The following is a 26,575-nucleotide window of genomic DNA, read 5'->3' as shown; positions in this document are numbered from 1 at the left end:
ACTATATTTGGTAAATTAATTACAATAGGTCTCAGTGTGGGCTTCTCCTCCCCCCCTTTTTTTTTTGAGAGATAGAGGTGTCAGGGGGAGAGGAAGAGAGAGAATCGCAAGCAGGTTCTGGCCCAGTTTGGATCTGACATGGGGCTGGATCTCACAACCCTGAGATCATGGCTTGAGCCAAAATCAAGACTTGGACACTTAACCAGCTGTGCTACCTAGGCACCCCTGTGGGCCTCCTTTTTTTATCTTGATGGACGTTTTCTGTGCCTCCTGGATCTGGGCATGTTTCCATTCTTGGATTATGGAGGTTTTCAGCTATTATTTCCTCAAATAAATTTTCTGCCCCATTTTTCTCTCTTTATACTTTGGAACTCATATGATATGAATGTTATTACTTTTGGTAGAGTTATTGAGTTTATTCTCATTTTGCATAATTCTTTTTCCTATCTTTTGTTTAACTTGATCACTCTGTCATCTAGGTCACTAATTCATTCCTCTGCTTCTTCTATCCTTCTCTGCATTCCATCAGGCATGTTTTTCAGTTTGTTTATTGAGCCCTTTATTTCTGCTATATTATTCTTTATCTTGTATTAAGGGTCTCATACATGTCTTTCACTCTTTTCTCAAGTCTAGGACTATACTTATATTCATTGCTCTAAATTCTCTATGAGGCATTTTACTGATGTGTATTTCACTTAGATCTCTGGATGTGGCCTTGTCCTATTCTTCCATTTGAGATAAATTTCTCTGTCTCATTTTTTGTTCCTCTGTGTTTGTTTCTCTGTGTTAAGAAAGTCAGCTATGCTTTCTGTTCTCAAAAGTAGTGACTTTATGAAGAAGAGGTCCGATAGTGTCCCGGAGTGTAGTGTTCCCTGTTCACCAGAACCTGGCACTTCAGGAGACTATCCTATGTGTGTTGGTTATGCCTTGCTCTTATGTCTGAGTTGCTTTTCCTTTCAGTGCAGTTTTCTGGACTGATGCTTTCCTGTTACGGGCTGTGGTTGCTTTCCCTGGTGTGAGTGAGATTCAGGCAGGCCAACTCTGAGGGAGTGTGGCTTTGAGGAAACTTGGGAGTGGGGCAACAATGTTTGCAAAATTTGTACTGGGCTACCGGTCCTGTGCCAGATCCCCTAAAGTGTTGCAGAGGCTGGAGGCTGCATTTCTTTGGTGGCTGGGGCCACATGGCTGGGTACCATGCACTGGCTGGGTGTGATGAGCAGTGGTGGTGGTACATTGAGAGGTTGGGTAGGACACATGGGCAGCTTTCATAAAATTGGCCCCAAGCCCAGGGCAAAAGCTAGCAGGCTTGGAGTGGGTGAGTCCTTAGGAGAACTCATGGTCTTAGCATACTACTAGGAGTTTAGGTAGCGAATGTCTGTGCAGCCTTGCTTCCTGCAGGTGACCCTGTGTTTATGCTGGGAGATGGGGGGGGGGGGGGAAATGATGCCTGCCAGCTCCCTCATTTTCAGAGAAGCACCCCAAACACACTCTGAAATCAGTATGAAAAAAATCTGTCTCTCATTTGTCCCCAGTATTGTGTAAATTGCTGTTTTTTTGCTTCCTATTCATGCAGGCTACTGTCTCTTTAAGGGCAGAGACCCAGCTATCACTTGCACTCCTCGCTATCCCAGTGCTAGGTCAGCTGACTTTTAAAGATCTGACTCTAAGTCCCATTAGTTAAACAAACTCACAGAATTCAGCACCTCTGATTTTCAAAGTCAAACATGATAAGGATTAGTCTTCCTCCTTGTGGGCTCCCTGGTTCTTTGGCCTTTTCTCTGCCCTCTGCACATGCTAGCTCCCTTCCTCCAGCTGTCAGCCCCTGCCTTTTTGTCTTTCCTAACTTTTCGGATGCAGCTTGTTCTCTATTTTTAGTTATGGAAGTTTTGCTTTCTTCAGTTCTGAGGATTTATTTACTTGCATGTGGATGATATCTACTTGTAATGAGATGGTGTGAGTTCAGCGTCTTCCTTCTCTGCTCTCTTCCCAAGCTTCTTCTAGAATCTCTTATTTCTGACCTATGTGGGTCCTCTATTTCTTTGAAGAGTTATATTTCATATTGAAATTAATTCCTGTATATTGCTACATATTCTTGTGTTAGTCATGTCACCTTTTTTATATTGTGAACTCTTTATATTTTTCTTTTGTTCCCCATTGTGTGACTGTGTAAGTTTTCAAACACACAGAGGAGTTGAAAAATTTATAGTATGAGCATTCATATATGTATGTATATAAACAACATACACACATATATACTCACCACCTAAATTTGAAAATTATCATTTTGCTATATTTATTGCATATGTCTATCCATCTGTGTAACCATAATACTTCTATGGATACATTTTGAATTAAGTGCAGGTATCAATAGACCTCTTAAAACCTCAGTATGAAAAAAAAAACCCTCAGTATGCAAATCATTAACTAGAGCTCGATATTTTTTATAGTACTTTTTCCCTAATTTTTTATGACATTCAATTTACACACGGAGAAATAATACATTTTATCATACAATTTGATGAGTTTTTACCATTGTATACACTTATACACTGTGTATACACTTATGCAATCCAAGCCTTTATCAAAATTTAGAATATTACCTTTACTCATACCCCCCTTCAGTGAGTTCTCCTCAAGTTAACCACTGCTCTGATTTTTTTTTCACCATAGGTACATTTTGCTTATTCAAATTCTAATATAATTATATACACTGTTTTATGTATTGCTTATTTTATTTAACATAATGTTTTTGAGAATCATCCATGTTACTGTATCTGTCATTAGTGTTTATCTTTCAACTGGTGAGTGGCAATTTATGAGTATAGCATATTTTTGCTTTTGATTCTCTTGTTGAACAGCTGGACTGCTTCTAGGTTGTTATGTATAAAGCCATTAGGGTCTTACACAAATTATTATGTGGCCACATGCTCTTTATTTTCTGGAGTACACGCATAGGAGTGAATTTATAGGTCATAGGACAGATAGTTTTATAGAAAACTACAAGACAATTTTCCAAAGTTCTTGTGTCATTTTATACTTCTATCAATATTTGGTAGTAGTGTTTTTTAATTAAAAATAATTATTTCAAAAAATTTTAGTCATTATGGCAGTTGGACAATAGTATCTTGTGAGTTTAATTTTTATTTCCCTGATGATTATTTTTACTATCTGCTCTCTTTCAGACAGTTCGGCATGGTTTTCCTTATCAGCCTACAGCATTAGCCTTTGATCCAGTTCAGAAAATCTTGGCTATTGGGACAAGAACAGGTGCTATACGAATGTATCCTTATTTTTTGTTACATTAATACCAATTACATTTCCTTAAATATTCAGGTAAGTGGAATATGACCAAATAAAGTTGATTTCTTTGAAATGAGTAATGATTATGAAAGCCCACATTATCCAGTTTATTGGCATATTTTTAATGTCTGTGAGATAACTCTTGATGTACTTTCTTTAATTCCTTGGGATAAATATACAGAAATGGAATTGCTGAGTCATAAGGAAGTTCTAGTTTTAATTATTTGGGAAACACCATACTGTTTTCCACATGGCTGTACTAATTTACAGTCCCACCAACAGTGTACAAGGGTTCCCTTCTCTCCATATCCTCACTAACAGTTGTTATTTCTTATCTTTTTGGTAAAGCCATTCTTACAGATGTGAGGTGATATCTCATTGTGGTTCAGATTTGCATTTCTCTGATAATTAGTGATGCTGAGCAAATTTTCATGTACCAGTTAGCCATCCATAGGTCTTCTTTTGAAAACTGTCTATTCAGATCCTCTGCCCATCTTTTAATATAATTGTTTTTTATTTTGTTATTGAGTTGTATGAATTCTTTGTATATTTTGGATATTGACTCTTTATCATATGTAATTTGTAAATATTTTCTCCCATTTATTTTGTTGATGATGTATGGAAGTTAGTTTCATGTAGTCCTACTTGTTTATTTTTGCTTTTGGTATCAAATCCAAAAAATCATTGCCAAGACCAATGTCTAGCAGCTCACTGCCTTTATTTTCTTCTAGGAGATTTATAGTTTTAGGTCATATATTCAGGTCTTTAATCCATTTTGAATTAAGTTTTGTTTTTTTTTTTGTTTTGTTTTGTTTTTTGAATTAAGTTTTGTGTGTATTTTAAGATAATGGCCCAGTTTTATTCTTTTGCATGTGTCTGCTCAGTTTTCCTGACACCACTTATTGAAGAGACAGTCTTTTCTCCAGTGAGTAATCTTGCTCTCTTATCAAAAATTAGTTGACCATGTATGCATGGGTTTATTTCTGGGCTCTTGGTTCTACCATTGGTCTATGTGTCTGTTTTATTCCAATACCATAATGTTTTGATTATTGTAACTCTGTAACATAGTTTGGAATTAGGAAGCATGATGCCTCTAGGTTTGTTTGTTTGTTTTTTTCTTTTTTTTCCTCAAGATTACTCTGGCTATTCAAGGCCTTTTGTGTGTGTGTGTGTTTAAGGATTTTATTTATTTATTCACGAAAGACACACACACACACAGAGGCAGAGACACAGGCAGAGGGAGAAGCAAGCTTCCTGCAAGGAGCCCGATATGGGACTTGATCCCAGGACCCTGGGGTAATGCCCTGAGCCGAAGGCAGACATTCAACCACTGAGCCATCCAGGCTTCACCCTTTTGTGGTTTTATACAAAAGGGTTGTGGTTTTTTAGAGTTGTTTGTTTTATTTCTGTAAAAGATGCCTGCCTTTGGAAATTTTTTAGAGGTTGCATTGAAGCTATATATTGCTTTGGGTAGTATATATATTTTAATAATATTAATTCATCCAATCCATGAGCATGGAATATCTTTATATTCATTTGTAACCTCTTCAGTTTCTTTCATCAATATCTTATAGTTTCTAGTGTCTAGGTCTTTCATTTCTTGGTTGAATTTATTCCTAGATATTTTATTCTTTTTGATGTGGTTGTAAATGCGATTATTTTTTTAATTTATCTTTCTGATAATTTATTATTAGTATATAAAAATGCATCTGTTTTTTGTATATTGATTTTGTAAGATCATTTCTTTTTGATCTATGTGAATCTACTTTAATTGGTATATTAAGATAACTTACTATAAGGTAATTGTTAGAGCCTAATTCTGCCAATTTACTTATTTGCTTTCTGCTTGTTTCCCTGTTTCTTGTTTCTGTTTGACTTTCCTATTTTCCTATGGGTTATTTGAACATTTTAAATAATTCAGACATGATACATTTATATTGTTTTTGAGTATATTTATTTGTAGTTTTCTCAGTGGTTGCTTTAGGTATTACAATAAATGTACATAAATTTTCACAGTCTACTGGTATCAATATTTTTTCACTTTGAGGGAAATGGAATCCTTACTTCCATTTAGGTCCCTATACCCTGTCTTCTTTTAAAGTATAATCATCTTATGTATTTCCTGTAAATGCCTCAAGCAGCACCACATCAGATGGTGCTATTATTTTTGCTTCAGCTATCAAATGTGACTTAAGAAACTCATAAGAAGTAGGACAATCTATTATATTTATCCAAATTTTTACCCATTCCTATGTTATTTCCTTTCTGAAGTTACCAGAAAACCCCTTTTCCAGGGTTTTAAAGGTGAAAATATGGGATGCTTATTTGAGAACTTCCATTTCTTTCTGATTAGAGCATTTTATTTAGACATTTTTTAAGGATATATTTGTTATTTAAAACAAATTGTCTCAATTTTTCTTCATCTGAGAATGTATTTATTTGTCATTCCTCAAGGATATTTTTGTTGTATATGCACAATGAACAGTTACTTTCTTTAATTACTTGAGAAATGTTGTAAAACTTTCTTCTGGCCTCTATGGTTTCAGATGAGAAGTTACTGTCATTCAAATTCATGTTCATTTATAAGACTTTGTCTCTGGCTGCTTTCCAAAGCTTTTCCTCTTAGTTTTCAAAAGCTTAATTATGATGTTTCTTGACATGGATATTTCTGGGTTTATCTTTTTTGGTGTTTGCTCCACTTACTGCGTCTGTAGGTTTATGTATATCATCAAATTTGGAGGTTTTCAGCCATTACTTTTTTTATAGTTTCTCAATTCCACCGTCTTTTTGCAGTCCTCTGGGACTCCAATTATATGAATGTTAGATCTTTTTTCTTGTCCCACAGACCCCTGACACTGCCCACTTCAGTCTTCTTTCCCTCTGTTCAGATCAGATACATTTTATTGATCTTTTCCCAAGTTTACTCATTTTATCCTTGTCATCGCAACTCTACTACTGAGCCTATCCATTTTTACCTTGGTTATTATATTTTTCATTTAATTTCTTTTTTAGAATTTCTATTTGCTGATCTTGTTTGTTTTAAGAAGTTTCATAATTGCTTATTGAAGGATTTTTGTCATGGCTGTTGAAAACCTTTTTCAGATAATTCAGATAATTTTTCAGAACATCTGATTCATTTTGATGTTGGCATGTATTGATTATCTTTCCTCATTCAAATGCCATTATCTTGGTCCTGAGGTCCTGAGTATCATGAGTGATTTTCAGTTGTATCTTGGATATTTTGAATATTATATTATGAAACTTAGATGCTATTGATCATTTTTTTTAAACCAGTAAGCTCCCCTGTTGAGGTATAGCTTGAGGGCAAAGTGGGTGTATATATTCAAGTTTTATGGTGAGCCCTGTCAGCACACATACCCTAGCAAATGTAAGTACTGACTCACCCACCTCATTTTCTGATGTGTGGGAATGGAAGTTCATATTCCTACAGGGCCCCAGTAACATTGGGAGAGATAGGAAACATGGTATCAACCACTCCTCCTTGCACTACCTTGTTCCAACTCATTGATGTTAGTAGAGTGGTTCAGCTTCTAATAGGATCCTGACACCATGTGGGTGCTGACTAGCCCTGGTTTCCCCACCTTGTTCAATCTTATTTGTGTCAGGTGGATGTAGATATTCAGATTCCCAATGACCATTCTACTGACATAGAGAGCTAGGAGAGTGTGTGTGAAGCCTAATGTTTGTGTGAAGTCCCACTTTATATCATCTCATTAAATCTTATTGTACCTGGACTCCAGTGATGCTATCTTGGCAAGAGAATTAGAACACCTTTTTTTATGCTAGGGGGGAATGTAAGATCAGTCTCATTCAGACTCACTAATACTGTCCCATCAGATTGGATTGCTCCCACTTGCATCCACTAGTCTGGAAATGGCAGATCAACATCCTGTGTAGAGCACTAATACCACTAATACCACTTAGTGCACTTAATGGAACAGTGTTACCTGGTTCTGCCAGGCGGGGGAATAGGTGATTATTTTCCTGTTTGTGCCCTTAAACACTATCTGCTGAGGGAATTGAAGTGTGCTTTCTGCAGGATGGGAGCAGGATGAGGTGAAAGATCAGTTCCCCAGTCAACCCTGTTGAACTGTGTAGAATTAAGGAGAGGAGAATTTTTTCTTTGTTGTTTGCTAGATTTGGGTGAGTGAAGCCAAAATTTGTTTTTAGGCTATTCTGTCTTCTCAGTCCTTTGGGAAAATAGCCTTTTCTTGGAGTTTTGTTTTTGTTTGTTTTCTTGTTTGTCCTAGTTTGCATTGGAGACATTTTCTAGGGTACATAAAACACCATAAGTAAACCCAGGGAAATCACTGCTGTGTCATTCCTCAGGTACTGAGTTGCTTTGGCATTCCTCCTTCTTTCTTTCAGATTTTGGAAAGGAGGAATGGAGCTACTTATCTTCACAGATTTGAAATTCTTCACCCCCAGTTTTTAATATGTTGTGTTTTCCTTTTACTATGCTTAAAATATTTTCTAATTTCTGCTTGGTTTATTTTCTTGACCTGTGGCTTTTTATGTTATTCAGTTTCCAGATATTACATGCTCTAAGATCTGTTATTGATTTCTAATTTAATTCCATTGTGGTCAGAGAATATACTCTGTATAACCTGAATCCTTTTAAATTAATTGAAGCTTGTTTTATGGTCCTGTCTGTGGTCTGTTCTGATAAATGTTAAATGTGTATTGAAAAGAATGTGTATACCACTGTCCTTGGATAGATTGATCTGTAAATATCAATTACGGAAAATTGACTGATAGTGTGCTTAAGATCTGTATTTGTACTGATTTTCTGTTTGTTACCATCTATTTCTTCTATTACTGAAAGTGTTATTAAAATCTCTCAATATAATTGTAAACTTTATTCTTGCAGTTCCATCAGTTTTGTTTCATTTCATGTATTTTGAAGCTTTATTATTAGCTGTATGAACATTTGGGAGTATTAAGTTCTCTTTATGAGTTGACTCTTAACATTATGAAATGACCTTCTTTGTCTCTGGTAGTATTCTCTAATCTGAATTTTTCTTTGTGTGATATGGATGTAGCCACTGAAGCTTTCTTTTGATTAGTCTTAATATGGTGTATTGTTTTTCTTTCATTGCTTTTATTTTAACCTATTTGTGTCTTCATACCCCAAGTATGTCCTAGGTGGCATAGAACTGAGTGGTTTTTAAAAAATCTAATTTGACAATTTATGTCCTTTAACTTATAATTTTAAAATTTATTTTTATATTAGGGATTCACATTTTGAAATAAGATTATTTGGGGTTTTTTGATGTTGAGTTGTCTAAATTCTTTGTATATTCAGGATATTAACTTCTTATTAGGCATATCATTTGCAAATATCTTCTCCCATTCTATAGGTTACCTTTTTGTTTTATTGACAGTTTCTTTCTCTGTGCAAAAGCTTTTTATTTTGGTGTAGTACCTGTGTTTATTTTTGTGTTTGTTTCCCTTGCCTCTGGAGACATATCTAGAAAATGTATTTATGGCTGATGTGAAAGAAATTACTCTCTATGCTTTCTTTTAGGGGTTTTATGGTTTCAGATCTCACATTTAGGTCTTTAATCCATTTAGGTTTATTTTTGTATATGGTTAAAGACTGTAGTTTAGTTTCATTCTTTTGTATGTAGCTGTCCAATTCTCCCAACACTCTTTGTTGAAGAGACTGTTTTTCCCCATTGTATATTCCTATCTCCTTTGTTGTAGATTAATATGACTATATAAATGTGGGTTTAGTTTTGAACTCTCTATTCTGTTACATTACATATTTACATATTCTGTTACATTACCTATTTCTGTTTTTGTGCTAGTACCATATGTATTTGGTTACTACAGCTCTGTAGTATATCTTGACACCTAATATTACACTGTCTGTAATTATGCTTCAATAAAAATAGTTTAAAAATAGACTGATAATTTAATATAATGCTTATTTTTTTATAATGCTTACTTTTAAGAAATGTTGCTTTTCTTGTTATAAACTACATGACTCAATTTTAGCTTTATTTTTAAATATTATCATATAGTAATTTGACATTTTTCTTTTGATATACAGTTCTATGAATTTAAATACAGTTTGTGTAACAAGCACAAGGGTACAGAAGAGTTCCATCACCCCGAAAAACTCCCATGTGATATCCCTTTATGTCTCTTTTTAACCTATTTTCCTACCCATAACCATTGGATCCTCCGATTTTTTTTCCCCATTGCTATAAATTTTTTTGGAGAATGTCCCATTAATGGAATTGTTATGGATGAGAGAGACTGCATTGTGCGAATGGAGGTCTCTGTCTTTGGATTCCCCATAAGAAGATTTATGTGGGGGGTTCATGCTGGAATAAAGATAGCCAGAAGGAAAGTAGCAAGCACAAAACAGTGTCTTAAGACAAAAATATACTCTCAAGGTGGGAGAGGGGCAGGTTCCACCAGATAGAACCCACCCCAGGTTATTTTGGAATGGGATATTTGTTGCATTGCTCTGGGCTGGGAGGATCTGTGTCCTTCAGGGGATGGTCTCTAATGGAAGCTGTTTCCAATCATTTGGGAGGGAAGTTTTTGACCCAAGAAGGGCTTGTACTGGAATGTCATGGCAGCTTTTCTCCTTGGTGTGGGGGTGCTGTACTTCCAATGCAAATGCATTATAATGAGTCTAAGGGTTACCCTGGGGCAGAGATAGAACAGGAGAGCGCATATTCTGTGGCTCTTGATCTGTGAGTCCCAAGGTCTTGGAAACCACAAGGTCAGAATGTTGTACCCCTGGGCCTTTAATGTGTTGCTTATTGATCACTGTCCTCACTTACAACTCATGTCTCTATTATTCCCTTCAAGGATTTGGGACTCTGCCTCTAGTATTCCTTCCACCGCTCATGTCTAGCTTCTACCTTTTAAATTTATGTGAAACAAATCATTTTCTAGACAGGTTGTATCATTTTGAATTTCTACCAGCAATATGAGCTGCAGTTGTTCCACATCTTTGCTAGCATTTGGAATTGTCAATATTTTTATATTTTAGCTATTCTAATGGGTATAGTAGTATTGCAATGTGGTTTTAATTTATATTTTCCTAACAATTGCCTATTTATGTCCTTACCTGCCATCCTTATATCCTTTTTTGTTGAATTGTCTGTCTTTGCCCATTTTAAAATTGTATTGTTTGTTTTCTTATTGCTGAGTTTTGAGTTTGTTTATATATTCTGGACATAACTCTTTTGTTGAATATGTGTTTTGCAAATATTTTTGCACATTCTGTAGCTTCTCTTTTCATTCTTTTAATGATTTTTTTTTGCAGAGTAAAGTTTTAAAATTTTAAGTTCAATTTGTCAATTCTTTTTAATGATCTTTTGGTGTCTTGTCTAAGAACTCTGTAATCTGAGGTCAGGTAGATTTTTTTGTGTATTATATTCTAATAGTTGATTTGTATTTTTTTTTTTTTTTTTTACATTTAAGTCTATGATCCATATGCAGTTAATTTTTCCTTTGGTGTTAAGTATGGATCATGTTTTATTTGATGGCATATAAATATTTAATTGATCCAGTATTTTTTGTTGAAAAGACTATCCTTTTTCCACCAAATGGATTTATACTTTGGTGAAAATCAGTTTTACATAACTGTGTGGATATATTTATGGACTCACTGTTTATTTTATACATATTGTATTGATTATTTTTGCCTTAAAATAAGTCTTGAAATCAGGAAATTTATTCTTTTTCAAAAACTTGTTTTTTAAAGGTTTATTTATTTACTTATTTACGAGAGACCCTCAGAGAGGGAGGTAGAAACACAGGCAGAGAGAGAAACTGGCTTCATTCAGGGAACCTGATGTGGGACTCGATCCCAGGACTAGAATCATGCCCTGAGCCAAAGGCAGATGCTCAACCACTGAGCCACCCAGGCATCTCTCTTATTCAAAAATTTTTTTTGCTTTTCTACATTCTTTCACTTTACATTATAATTTTAGAATCACATTGCCATTTTATACCAAAGCATCTATTGAGATTTTGGTTGGAATTGTTTGAGTCTGTAGATTAGGTTGGGAAGAATTGATATCTTAATGATTTTGACTCTTTTAATACTCTTTAAAATATTATATTTCTCCATTAATTGGTGTGATTTTTAAATTTTCTTTATCATAGTTTTATAGTTTTAAGTATTTATAGCAAAGTTAAATGTGTTGACAGTAGTCTGCATATGATATCTTCTCATTCCTGAGTTAATGTCTTTTATAATTTAAAAAATACAGAAAATCTAAGTATACTATGACAACTTTTGATGTCTGATATCTAAAAGGAACAAATGTTAATTTCTTGTAATATTTATTTTTTGTAATATTCCTTTTTAAGAAAATAACTAAAATATTACAGATAAATTTGAGAGCTCTAATTTCTTTTCTCAGCCCAGTTTCAGTCTGTTTCTACACAAAGCTAGTCATTTATCATGATTTGGTATTTCTTTTTGCTGTTTTTGTTCAACTTTTTAAAAAGCTTTTTGTAGACTATAATTTACCATATAATGCAACCATTTAAAGAGTAAAATCTAATGGTTTTTAGTATGTTCCTAGAATTATGCAGTAATCACCATAATAACTCTTAAAACATTTTTATCACCCTAAAAAGAAACTCTAACTATTAGCAGTCACTCCTCATTTTCCCTCATTCCTCCCAGTCCCAGGCTAGCACCAATCTAATTTCTATCTATAGATTTTTTTCTATTCTGGACATATCATATAATGGAATCATGTAATATGTGGTATTTGGTGACTGACTTATTAAAATGTTTTCGAAGTCTATCTGTGTTATAGCATGTGTCAGTATTTCATTCGTTTTTACTGACAAATAATATTCCATTGTATGAATATACCAACTTTTATTTACCCAGTTGCTTCTTCTTTTATTTACTCAATTGAAAGACTGGACTGTTTCTACTTTCTGGTTCTATACATAATGCTGTGAACTTTTGTATACGAGTTTTTGTGTGGACATATTTTAATTTCTTTTGGGTATATAATTAGAAGAAAAATTGCTGCATTATATGGTAACTCAGTATTTTACATTTTGAGGAAACTTGATATTGTGCTCCAAAGAGGCTAGATGGTTTTAATTCTCACTAGCAATGTATTAGGTTTCCAGTTTCTCCATTTGGATATCCTTGCCAACACTTGTTATCTATCTTTTTGATTATAACCATCCTTATTGGATCTGAAGGTGGTATCTTATGAATTTCTCTTAATTGACATTTCTCTAATGACTAGTGATGGTGAGCATCTTTTTATGTATTTGTTGGTAGTTTGTATATCTTCTTTGGATAACTGACTTTTCAAATCCTTTGCCCATTTAAAATTTTTTTTCCTGCTTTTAATTAATTTGTAAGATTTCTTTATAAATTCTGGATACAAGTTCCTTATCAGATATATGATCTGGAAGTATCTTCTTTCAATATTTTTTGCATTGTATTTTCAATTTCCTGATGGTTTCTTAAAGCACAAAGGTTTTTGATTTTTACGAAATTCAGTGTGTGTGTGTGTGTATAATATTTTTGCTTGTGTTTTTGGTGTAGTATCTAAGAAATAATTGCCTAATGTAAGGTCACAAAAATTTACTCCTGTTTTCCTCTAATAGTTTTATAATTTTAGTTTCTATATTTAAGTCAGTGATCAATTTTGAGTTAATTTTTAAATATGGTGTAAAGAGGGGATATATCTTCATTCTATAGCACGTGGACATTCAATTATAGCACCAATTCCTGAAAACTAAACCCAAAAGAATTCTATCTTCATTAAGTTGTTTTTATATCCTTATGGAAATTCAACTGACTGAACATATAAGGATTTCTAGAATCTTATTCTGTTTCATTTATTTATATGTCTGTCCTCACTCAGTACCAGTTTTGAATCCTGTAGCTTTCTTTACATCTTTACATTGGGAAACTTGAGTCCTCCAACTTTATTCTTCTTTTTAAAGATCATTTAGGTATTTTGGGTCTCTAGACTGCCATGTGAATTTTAGGATTAGCTTTTCAATTTCTGTAAAAGCAAAAACTCCACCTGGGAATTTTATAGGGTTTCATTGATTTTGAAGATCAATTTACTACACTAATGATATTAAGCTTTGATCTATGGAGATGGGATGTCTTTCCATTTAGGTCTTAATTTTTTTTTATGGTGTTTTCTAGTTTTCAGAATGCACATTTTGTACTCCGGGTATTTTATTCCTGAATATTTATTATTTTGGATGCTGCTGTAAATGGAATTATTTTCTTATTTTCACTTTTGGATAATGCATTGCTAGTATACACAAACATAGCTGATTTTTGTACATTAATTTTGTAAACTGCACTCTTGCTAAACTCCTTTATTAGTCCTAATAATTTTTAGCATATTTTTAAAGGATGGTGTATGTTCAAGATCTTGTCATTTACAAATAGTTTTAGTTACTTCTTTCTACTCTGAATGTCTTCTATTTATTTCTCTTGCCTAATTGTCCTAGATAAAAATTCCAATACATTGTTAAATAGAAGTGGCAGGAGCAGGCATCTCTGTCTTCCTGATCTCATAGGGGAAGCATTCACTGTTTCACTAGTATGATGTGAGCAGTTGGGTTTTTTTTGTATATGTGCTTTTTAAGATTGAAGAAGTTTCCTTCTATTCCTAACTTATTGAGGGTTTTTTTAAGGTATTAAATTTTTTCAAATGCTTTTTCTGCATCTATTGAGATGGCCAAATTATTTTTGTCCTATTGATACAATATCTTAATTGATTTTCCAATGTTAAAACAATCCTGCATTCCTGGGGTAAATCTCACTAGGTCATGATAAGTAATTTTTATTACATATTGCTGGATTCAGTTAGCTTATATTTCATTAAGGATTTTTGTGTCTATGTTAATAAATTATTGATCTTTACTTTCCTGTCTTTGTCATGTCTTTGTCTTTTTCTGGTTTCAGGATAATACTGGTATAATAGAGTAAGTTGGAAAGTATTTCCTCTTCTGATTTTTACAAGAATTACTGAAGAACAAGTATAAATCTGTACTTTTCATTCTGAGTAGTTATTTGATTACTAAACTGATCTTTTTAAAGGCCTATTTAAATTTTTTATATTTCTTTTTGAGTCCGTTTCAATAGTTTGTGACTTTCTAAAAGTCTATTTAATATCAATTTTCTAATTTTTTGATATATAATTGTTTTTAGTATCCCATTATAATCTTTTTAAATCTTTGTATTTGCTTAATTTTTCACTAACTGATTTTAGTTATTTGAGTGTTCTCCCTTTTTCTCTTAGTTGATCTAGTTAAATGCTTGCAATTTTATTGACTTTTTTGAAAGAATCAACTATTGGTTTCATTGATTCTCTTTATTTTTCTATTCTCTATTTATATCCACTCATCTTTATCATTTCTTCTTTTGACTGTCTGGGTTTAGTTTGCACAATTTCTGTGGTTTCTCATTGTGGAATGTTAGATTATTGAATTGAGATCTTTTGTATAGGTGCTTACAGCTATTAATTTCAATATAAGAACTGCTTTAGCTCTATCCCCTTTTATTCCTTATTAGCTGTGTTTTCATTTTCATTCATCTCAGATTATTTTTTAAATTTTCCTTATGACTTCTTTGACCTATTGGCTATATAGGGGTATGCTGTTTAATTTCCACAGATTTGTGAATTCCTCCAATTACTTTCAGTTATTGAGTTTGAACTTCACTGTGGTCAGACAACATAATTTATATGATTTCAATCCTTCTTAATTTATTGAGACTTGTTTTATGGCATATTTGATTTTACCTTTTGCATGTAAATGGCTTGGAAATCATCATTCCCATCCTTAGATCAATAAAATGTTGATCGGACTTAAAATTATCCTTTCCTGGACCTATTAGAGAACTGAGGTTACAGGGAAAATCTCTACCCCAAAATCTGGAAAGAAGAACAAATCCAGAGAGTCACAGCTTGTATAGAAGCTGCTGGAGACATAAACTGGTAGGAACACTCAAATCATAATTTTTTCAAATTGTTGGATACTAAATGTGGATTATCATGAAAGTAAGTTCTCCTGGAGGCCAAAGTATTAGTGGAATCCCCATATTTTCAAGGGTTTTACCTCCAAGAGGTATACTAGGCTCTCATGGTAAAGATCTAAGAAGGATCTCTTCAGGACTGTAGAAAGGGAAGGAGAAGAATAATTGTTGTAAAATATACTCAGGGTATATTCTATAACAAAGATCTATTTTCCTGGGGAAAAGACTATGAGAGCCTTATCCCAACTATGGGAAGCTCAAGTTTCCAACTTTATCTCCAACTTTACCTCCTTTTAGCTTTCCTCTCACCAAAGTGGGTGAAAAGACTATATCACTGCAGGAACACTTGTAAAGGTCATACCTCTGACATACAGGGTTACTAAAAGACTGGAATGTAACCACACACCCTCCCCCCACCCCCTGAATACCTTATCACAGCACTAACCAGGCTCTGGTTTAGTGACAGATATAGACTCTCTCTAAGGAGTAATAGGTCTAAAGTCAATCGTGATGACAAATATAGACAATAGAGATATTTGATGTCTCTGACATAAATAGCTACATAAACCACCAAATAGACCTAGAAAAATGAACATAAATGATCAGCTAAAGGCCATTGACCTCAGTTTTTATTAGCTTATACCAACATAACTGACTCAACAAAAAATTGCAGAGCATTCCAAAAGCAATTAAAAATGCAATCTAAACAGATGAAGCAAGCATCATAACCAGACTGAGCTATGACAGAGATTATGGAATTATAGGACAAGGAATTTAAAATAGCTGTGTTTCGTGTGCTAAGAACTCTAATGCAGACACTATAAAACACATTTAAAAGTAGATATCATGCATGTAAAATGGGTAATGTAAGCAATAATGGTGAAAACTCTAAAAAATAGTTCAAAAGGAGGGGTGGCCAGGTTGTTCAGTTGGTTGAGCATCCAACTCTTGATTTAGGCTTCAGTTATGATCTCAGGGTCATGCAATCAAGCCTGTGTCAGGCTTCTCAATCAGCATGGAGTCTGCTTGTTCCTCTCCCTCTGCTCCTCACCCTTGCTTGTGCTCTCTCCCTCTCTCTCTAAAATAAATACAATCTTTTTTTTTTTTTTAAGAAATATTCAAAAGGAAATGCCAGAAATCAAAAACACTCTAGAGAAATGAAGAATATGCTGGCTGGTCTTATTAATAGGCTGGATTCAAGGCAGGAAAAAAATCACAAAGTTTAAAGATAGGTCAATAAAAATTTCCCAAATGGAAACATAAAGAGAAAATAATGGGAGAAAAACACATCTGAATATTCTAAGAAATGTATGACAATTTTAGAAGGTGTAATATAAATGTTACTGAACTACCAGAAGGAACAAAATGGACAGAAGAACGATATTCAAAGTAATAATGGCTGAGAACTTTACAGAATTAATAACAGAAACCAAATGAAGACCAAGGAATCTCAGAGAACAAGAAGCAAAATAAATTTTTAAAAATGGAAAATTGCAGTAGGAATATCATTGTTGATAAGCAAATGCAAAGAGAAAATTTGAAGGAAGCTATAGGAGGGAAACCACCTTACTATAGAAGAACAAGGATAGGAATTACAGTGGACTTTTATTTAGGAACCATGGAAGAAGAAAAGGAGTGGAATAGAATATTTAAAGTATTGAAAGAAAAACTCAACAGCATATAATTATTTAGGAAATTATCTTTCACAAGTAAAGGAGAAACCTTGAAGCTTCTGCACATACAAAATTGTTGGAACTACTAAATGAATCCAGCAAAGCTGCAGGATACAAAATCAACAAACAAAAATTAGTTATTGTACAGTAACAATGAACAATCTGAAAAGGAAATTAAAACAACTTCAACTACAATAACATGAAAAAGGCTAAAATATTTAGGAATGAATTTAACCAAGGAAGCAAAAGAACTGTACACCAAAAACTATAAATTGTTTCTGGAAGAAATTTAAGAAGACATAAAGAAATGGAAAGATATTCTGTGTTTATGTGTTAAAAGGCTTAATATTGTTAAGATGTCAATACTAACCAAAGTGATCCACAATTCAACGAAGTCAAACTCAATGATATTTTTTGCGGAAATAGAAAAATTCATCTTAAATTTCATATGGAGTCTCAAGGGACCCCAAATAGCCAAAATAATCTTAAAAGAAGGGGTCCTCTCTGACTCAGTTTGTAGAGCATGTGACTCTTGATTTTGGGGTTGTGAGCTAAGGCCCATGTTAGGTGTAGAGCTTACTTTAAAAAAAAAATCTTGAAATAAAGCAAAGTTAGAAGTCTCAGACTTCCTGATTTTAAAACTTATTACAAAGCTACAGTAATCAAACCAAAATGGCATAGCACATACACAGATAGATTTATAGACCAATGGAATAGAGAGCCCATAAATAAACCCTTTCATATATGGTCAAATGATTTTTTTTTAAAGTTTTTATTTAAATCCCGCTACTTAACATATGATATATTAGTTTTAGGTGTACAATATAGTGATTGAACTCTTCCATACAATATCCAGTGCTCATCAAAACAAAACTCTTCCATACAATATCCAGTGCTCTCCTTAATTCTCATGACCTATTTAACCCATCCCTGCCCCTACTTTCTGGTAACCATCAGTTCTTTATAGTTAAGAGTCTGTCTCTTGGTTTTCACCCCCTCTCTTTTTTTTCCCTTTGTTCTTTTGTTTCTTAGTATCCACATCTGAGTAAAATCATATGATATTTGTTTTTATCTGACTGACTTATTTCACTTAGCATTACACTCTCAAAGCTCTATCCATGAAATTGCAAGTGTCAAGATTTTATCCCTTTTTATGGCCAAGTAATATTACGTTGTATGTATGCCACATCTTTATCCATTCATCACTTGGACACTTGGGCTGTTTCTGTAATTTGGCTATTGTAAATAATGCTGCTATAAACATTGGGGTACATGTATCCCTTTGAATTAGTATTTTTGTATTCTTTGGGTAAATACTGAGTAATGCGATTGCTGGATCTTAGGTGAGTTTTGTTTTTAACTTTTTGAGAAATGTCTATACTGTTTTTCCCAGTAGCTGCCTCAGTTTGCATTTCTACCAATAGTACAAGAGGGTTCCCATTTCTCCATATCCTTGTCAATCCTCATTGTTTCTTGTGTTTTCAATTTTAGCCATTCTGATAGATGTGAGGTGATATCTCATTGTAATTTTGATTTCATTTCCCTGATGACAAGCGATGTTGAACATCTTTTCATGTGTCTGTTGCCCATCTGTAGATTTTCTTTGGGAAAATTTTTATTAATAACTAATTTTTTAAATTGGATTGTTTGGGGGGTTGTGTTGAGTTTTATAAGGTCTTTATATATTACCCTTTATCAGATATGTCATGTGCAAATATCTTCTCAGATAGGTTGGTTGATTCAGTAGGTTGCCTTTTAGTTTTATTGATTGTTTCCCTTGTCCTACAGAAGCTTTTCAATTTTGATGTAGTCCCAATAGTTGATTTTTGCTTTTATTTCCCTTGCCTCAGAAGAAATATCTAACAAGAAGTTGCTATGACCAATTTCAAAGAAGTTAGTAGTGCCTGTGTTCTCTTCTAGGATTTGTATGGCTTCAGGTCTTACATTTAGGTTTTTAATTCATTTTGAGTTTATTTTTGTGTGTGATGTAAAAACATAGTACAGTTTCATTCTTGTGCATGTAGCTGTCCAGTTCTCCCAACGCCATTTGTTGAAGAAAGTGTTTTTTTCCAGTGGATTTTCTTTCCGGCTTTGTCAAATATTAATTGACCATGTAACTGTGGGTTCATTTTTTAGTTTTCTATTCTGTTCCATTGATCTATGTGTCTGTTTTTGTTCCAGTACTGTACTGTCTTGATTATTACAGCTTTGTAATATAACTTGAAGTCTGGAATTGTGATACATCCAGTTTTATTCTTCTTTCAAGATTGCTTTTGCTATTTAGGGTTTTTTGTGGTTCCACGCAAATTTTACAATTGTTTATTCTAGTTCTGTAAGAAATATTTTGGTATTTTGATAGAGCTTGCATTAAATATAGATTATTTTGGGCAATATAGATATTGTAACAATATTTGTTTTTCCAGTCCATGAGAATGGAATATCTTTCCATTTCTTTGTGTCATCTTCCGTTTCTTTCATGAATGTTTTATAATTTTCAAGGTACAGCCCTTTCATTTATTTGGTTTACCCATTGATATTTTATTCTTTTTGGTATAATTATAAATTAGATTGTTTTCTTAATTTCTCTTTCTACTGCTTCATTTTAGTGTATAAAAATGCAACAGATTTCTGTATATTCATTTTTTTATGTTGTGCATTTACTGAATTCATTTATCAGTCCTATCAGTCTTTAGTTGTTTTTTATTATATGCTATCATGTTATATGCAAATAGGGAAAGTTTTACTTCTTCCTTAGCATCTTGGATGCCTTTTATTTCTTTTTGTTGTCTGATTGCTGTGGCTAAGACTTCCAGTATTATGTTGAATAAAGGTAGTGAAAGTGGACTCCTTGTCTTATTTCTGACCTTAGGGGAAAAGCTCTCAGTTTTCTTCATTGAGTATGATTTTGGCTGTGGGTTTTTTATATGAGACCTTTATAATGTTGAGGTGTGTTCTCTCTTATTTTGTTGAAGGTTTTTATCATGAATGGATATTGTACTTTGTCAAATGCTTTTTCTTCAACTACTGAAATGATCATACCCTTTCTCTTATTAATGCAATGTATCATGTTGATTGATTTCCAAATATTGAACCACCATCACAACCCAGGAACAAATCCTACTTGATTGTAGCAAATGATTTTTTTAATGTATTGACGGATTTGGTTTGCCAGTATTTTGCTGAGGTATTTTGCATCTATGTTCATCAGATATTGGCCTTTAGTTCTCTCTCTCTCTCTCATGGTGTCTTTATCTGGCTTTGATAACAGGTTAACTAACACTGGCCTCATAGAATATATTTGGAAATCTTCCTCTTCTATTTTTTAAAATAGTTTAAGAAGAATGGGTGTTAACTCTTCTTTAAGAGATTGATAGAATTTGCCTGTGAAGCCATCTGGTCCTAGACTTTTGTTTTTTGGTAGTTTTTTGACTACTGATTTCCATCTCCTTGCTAGTACTCAGTTTGTTCAAATTTTCTATTTCTTCCAGCTTCACTCTTTGGAGGTTATATGTTTCTAGGCATTTATCCATTTCTTTAGGTTGTTTAATTTGTTGATGTATAATTTTTCATAATATTCTTAGAATAATTTGTATTTCTGTGGTGTTAGTTGTTATTTCTCCTCTTTCATTTCTGATTTTGTTTATTAGAGTCCTTTTTAAAATTTTTGTGTGTCTGGTTAGAGGTTTATGAATATTGTTTATCTTTTCAAAGAAACGGCTCCTGATTTCATTTATGCATGTTATGACTTTGCTTTTTCTGAATTTGTTGAGACTTTTTTTGTGGCCCAATATGTGGTCTATTCTGGAGAATGTTCCATATACACTTGAAAAGAATGTGTATTCTGCTATTTTAGGATGGAGTGTGGTGAATATATTTGTTAAATCCACTTGATCCAATGTATCATCCAAAGCTACTGTTTCCCTGTTGATTTTCTGATTAGATGGTTTATCCATTAATGTAAGTGGGCTGTTAAGGTCCTCTATAATTATCCTATTAATATTGATTAGTTCCTTTATATCTGTTATTTACTGTTTATATATTTGTTCAGTCCATAAATATTTACAATTGTTATATCTTTTTGTTGGATTGTCTCCTTTGTGATTATATAGTTTTGTCTCCTGTTACAGTCTTTGTTATAAAGTCTATTTTGTCTGACACAAGTATTGCTATCCCTGCTTTCTTTTGACATCATTTTCATGATAAATGTTTCTCCATCCCCTCACTTTCAATCTGCAGGTGTCCTGGGTCTGAAATGAGTCTGTTAGGCAGCATATAGATGGGTCATGTTTTTTTTTTTTCTTAAAGGTTTTATTTATTTATTTATGAGAGACAGAGAAAGAGAGAGAGAGAAAGAGAGAGAGAGTGGGAGAGAGAGGCAGAGACACAGGCAGAGGTAGAAGCAGGCTCCATGCAGGGAGCTCAATGTGGGACTCGATCCCAGGTCTCCAGAATCACGCCCTCGGCTGAAGGCGGCGCTAAACCGCTGAGCCACCGGGCTGCCTGGGCCATGTTTTTTACCCATTCCATCATCCTATGTCTTTTGATTGGAGTGTTTAGTCCATTTACATTGAAAGTGATTATTGGTAGGTATGTATTTATTGCCATTTTATTACTTGTTTTATGGTTGTTTTCATAGTTCTTCTCTGTTTCTTTCTTCCCTTGCTGTCTTGTCTTATGGTTTGCTGGCTTTCTTTCATGACATGACATGACATGACAATATGTCGTGACATTTGCTTCACTTTCACTTTTATGAATTCCTTTCTCTTTATTTTTTTGCATATTTATTAGTAGCTTTTGATCTGTGGTTGCCATTGGATTTTTATATATCACCATCTGCACATAGTAGTTTATATTGATGGTTGCTTAAGTTTGAACGTATTCTTTACTTGTTCCCCTTTCCACATTTTAGATAAGGGATCATAATTAATGTGCATTTATTTTTTATTTTGTGATTTCCTTTACTAATTTTTACAGATATACCTTTTTTTTTTAAGAAATGGTTTTGTTCTGGGACACCTGGGTGGCTCAGCGGTTGAGTGTCTGCCTTTGGCTCAGGGTGTGATCCCTGACCAGGGATCGAGTCCCACATTGGGGTCCCTGTGAGGAGCCTACTTCTCCCTCTGGCTATGTCTTTGCCTCTCTCTCTCTGTGTCTCTCATGGATAAATAAATAAAATCTTTAAAAAACTGTTTTTGTGCTTCCTACTTTTCTTACTCTTCTTACTCTGGTCTTTCCTTTCCACTCAGGGTCCCCTTTAACATTTCTTATAGGTCTGGTTTAGATGTCATGAACTCCTTTAGCTTCTGTTTGTCTGGGAAATTCATTATCTCTCCCTTTTTTTGTTTATTTTTAAGACTTTATTTATTTATTCGTGAGAGACACACAGAGAGGTGAAGACATAGGCAGAGGGAGAAGCAGGCTCCCTGTGGGGAGTCAATCCCAGGACCCTAGGACCATGACCTGAGCCAAAGGCAGATGCTCAACCACTGAGATACCCAGGTACCCCATCTCTCCTTATATTTTGAATGATAGCCTTTCTGGATAGAGTATTCTCGGCTGTAGATTTTCTTCCTTTTAACACTTTGATTATGCAACTCCCTTTGGGGCGATAGAGTTTCTGCTGAAAACTCTGATAATAAACTTTTGAGGTTTCTCTTGTATATAACTGTCTTCTTTTCTCTAGATGCTTAAAAATTTTTTTCTTTGTCACTGCTTTTTGCCATTTTAATTACTATGTGTCTTGGTGCATAGTAATGGGTTGATTTTATTGGGCAATCTCTGTGCCTCCTGGTTCTTGATTTTTGTTTCCTTCTCCAGTTTAGGTAAGTTTTCAGCTCTTATTTCTTCAAATAAATTTTCTGCCTCCTTTTCTGTCTGTCCTTCTGGGATCTCTGTGAGCTTAATGGAGTCACTGAGTTCCCTAAGTCTATTCTCAGTTTGTATAATTCTTTTTTTTTCTCACTTTCTCAGCTTTATTAATTTCCATTACTCTCTCCTTCAGGCTACTAATTTATTCTTCTGCTTCTTCTCGCCTGCGATTTATTCCATCAAGTGTATTTTTAATTTCATTTATTGTATTCTTCATCTCTGAGTGGTTCTTTTTTATCTTTGTTAAGTGTCTCACTGCTTCTTCCACTCTTCTCAAGTCCGATGAGTATCATGATGATCATTACTTTAAATTCTCTATTCAGCATATTACTTATATCCATTTTAATTAGGTCTCTTATTGTTATTTTGTCCTGTGTTTTAGTTTACATATTTTTCTGTTGTTTCATTTGGTCTTACTCTCTTTGTCTGTTTCTCTGTGTTAGGAAAGTCAGCTACGTCTCTTCTCTTTAAAGTAATGGCCTAATGAAGAGGTCTTATACTGCCCTGCAGTGCAGTGTCCCCTTTTCACCAGAACCTGGAGCTCCAGTATTGTCTCCTATATATGTTGCATGTGCCCTGTTGTTTTTTGGCTGCTTTTTCTCTCATTCTAGTCATCTGCAGTGACTCTCTTTGCCTGTCGTAGGCAGTGTTTGGTCCCTGTAGAGTTAGTGGACTGCCTTGGACTTGGGTTTAGTCAGACCATGTGTTTGCCAGATATGCAGTAGGAGGAAACTGTGGAACACTTTCCCTGTTATCCCCTGAGAAGCTTGCATTAGTGGATGGGGCCTGCAATCAGATCAACTATCTTCCCCCAGCCCACTGGTAGGGTCCCCATTTGACTGCTCTGTGGCTATCTTCCCTTCACCCCATGGCAGGAGTCACTGTGGAGTGGTGCTAGTCCCTGTTGGGGCTGCTTGCACACTGCCAGACTCATGGTGCAGCTTGAATGGTCTCTAGCCAAGAATATTTTGAAGGGGATTTTGGGGCACTGTGTCCTTAAGGCTTGCATGCTGGTGAGACCAGCCAGGTGAGACATGTGGTTTTAACAGGATGTGAGCCAGTCTCTTTGTACAATAAGACCTGTCAGAGTTGCCAGGATCAAGGCAGGCTGGTGCTGATCTGTACAGTGTGCATAGTGGAGCCCACAATTTTAACATGGTGCATGGAGATCTTCTGTGATAAGGTACCCACCACTGCCAGAGGTGGCTAGACCCACAAGGCATGCAGGTTAGGAAACAAGGTGTTGGTAGGGTTTGTGCTGGTCTTCTGTGAGGAGGAAACCCATAATGCTATGGATGAGTCAAGTGTGACTGGAATGGGTGGATCCATTGAAGCCTGGGGATCTAGGTTCGGTGAAAGCAAGTTAGGTAGTGAATGTTGGCCCTGCAGTGGTTCCCATATATGGCAGTAGGTTCATTCCAGGGGGCAGGTGGAGGAAAGAAATGGCACCTGCCAGCTCCTTTGTTCCTGGAGAAGTCCTTCAATGAACCCTGCCCCTCCAGACATGCTCTGAGATTAGTAAATAACTCTCCTTCCAGTCTGCCCCAGATGTTTTTCAGACTGTTGCTTCTGTTCTGTATCCCTGTGGGCTTTTTGTAGTGCTGTCTCTTTAAAATTTGGGGACTCAGCTTCCTATGCCCTGTGGGCTCTCCTAGAACTGAGTAGCTGGTTTTTTAAATTCCAGCATCAGATGCTTGACTGTGCCACACAGGTGCCCTTATTCATTTATTTTAGAGAGAGTGAGAAGAAGTGAGAGTATGAGTGTGAACATGGGGAGGGACAGAGAGAGCGGGAGAGTGAATCTCAAGCAGACTCTGTGCTGAGCATGAAGCATGATGTGAGGCTCGATCTCATGACCCTGAGATCATGACCTGAACCAAAATCAAAAGTCAGATGTTCTATCAACTGAGCCAATCAGAGTGCCCCAAGGGAGGTCTTAGTTATTGCTTCCATCCCTTTAGTCATTATTGTGTTTTTACATCTTCCATTTCTTCATGATTCATTCTTGGTAGGTTTTATGTTTCTAGGAACTTATCCATTGCTTTTAGGTTATCCAACTTATTGACATATGCTTGTTCAAAGTAGCTTCTGTGATTCTTTGAATTTCTGTGGGATCATGTGTAATGTCTTCTCTTCCATTTATAGGTTTATTTGAGTCTTCTCTTTTTTGATTGCTCGGTCTAAAGATTTGTCAATTTTGTTTATCCCTCCAAAAAATGGCTCTTATTTCATTGACTTTTTCATTGATTTTTTTCTATTATCTCTTTAGCCTCTATTTTAGTTATTTCCACTCTGATTTTTATTATTTCTTTTCTTCTGCTAACTTAGGCTTAGTTTGTTCTTTTTCTAATTCCTTTTGTTATAAAATTAAGTTGTTTATTTAAGATCTTTCTTTTCTCTTATTTTTGGCATTTTTTGCTATAAACTTGTAGGAATGCTTTCCTGTATCCCATAAGTTTTGGTATGTTTTGTTTTCATTTCCAGTTGTCTCAGGATACTTTATGATTTCTCTTTTGTTTTTTTTTAATCCATTAGTTGTTCAGAATTTTGTTGTTTAATTTCCACATATTTGTGATTTTTTTCAATTTTCTTCCTGTTATTGATTTTTTATTGTAATAGCACTGCAGTCAGAAAAGATACTAGAAATAGTTTCAATCTTCTTGCTTTGTATTCCAGCATATAATGTATCCTGGAGAATATTTTGTATGTACTTAAGAAGAGTGTGTATTCAGGTTTTTTGAATGGAATATTTTTATGTGTCTGTTAGGTCCATTTGGTCTGTAGTGTTATTTAGGTCCACTGTTTTCTTACTAAGTCTGTCTGGATGCTTTCTCTAATGTTGAAAGTAGGGTATTTAAGTGTCCTACTATTATTGTATTGCCTTCTAATTCTCCTTCCAGTTCTAATATTCACTTTAAATATTTAGGTGCTCCAGTGTTGATGCATATATATTTATAATTGTTATATTCTCTTGATGAATTGACTTCTTTATCACTACATTGTGACTTTTTCCTCTTGCCACTGATTTTGACTAAAAGTTTGTTTTGTCTGTCTTCAGTATAAGCACTCATGCTCTCTTTGGGTTACCATTTGCATGGAATATCTTTTTCCATCCTTTCAATTTCTGCTTATGTGTATCTTTAAAGCTAAAGAGAGTCTCATATAGACCATATATCATTGGATCTTTTTTTTAATCCGATTAGCCACCATTGTATCTTTTGATTAAAGAATTAGTTCATTTACATTTAAGTTAATTATTTGTTGGTAAGTACTAGTATTGCCATTTTTAAATTGTTTTCTGAATTTTTTATTTCCTTTATTCCTTTGTTCTTTTTCAATTCTGAATTTATTTTTTTGTGTATATATATATATATATATATATATATATATTTATGCTTTAATTCTTTTCTCTTTGCCTTTTATGTAAATACTATAGATTTTAATTTTGGTTATAATGAGGCTTATGTAAAACATCTTAGAGATATAACAGTCTATTTTAGGCTGATAATAACTCACTTTCAATCACATACCAAATCTACACTTTTACTTATCCTCCAACATTTTATCATATTGTTGTCACATTTTATTCTTTATATATTGTGCATCCATTAACAAATTGTTGTAGCTATAGCATTTTAAATGTTTTCTTTAGTTTTTATAATAGAGATAAAAGTGATTTATATACCACCATTACAGTACTGGG

General features: G+C 34.2%; 1 protein-coding gene across 4 annotated transcripts in view; it reads left to right on the top strand.

The window, feature by feature from the left end:
* The window catches only part of STXBP5L (syntaxin binding protein 5L), a 385,708-nt gene that overhangs the window by 75,950 nt on the left and 283,183 nt on the right, over window positions 1-26,575 (top strand). For all 4 annotated transcript variants that reach the window (XM_072812552.1, XM_072812550.1, XM_072812551.1 and 1 more), the window contains exon 3: window positions 3,183-3,280. In XM_072812552.1, the coding sequence (XP_072668653.1) occupies window positions 3,183-3,280 (98 nt within the window). The remainder of the gene's footprint in view (window positions 1-3,182; window positions 3,281-26,575) is intronic.

This window comes from Canis lupus, chromosome 35, assembly GCF_048164855.1.
Source record: "Canis lupus baileyi chromosome 35, mCanLup2.hap1, whole genome shotgun sequence".
In the NCBI taxonomy this organism is placed as follows: domain Eukaryota; kingdom Metazoa; phylum Chordata; class Mammalia; order Carnivora; family Canidae; genus Canis; species Canis lupus.
The sequence above is the reverse complement of the archived record's forward strand: the minus strand, read 5'-3'. Positions and strand labels throughout refer to the sequence as shown.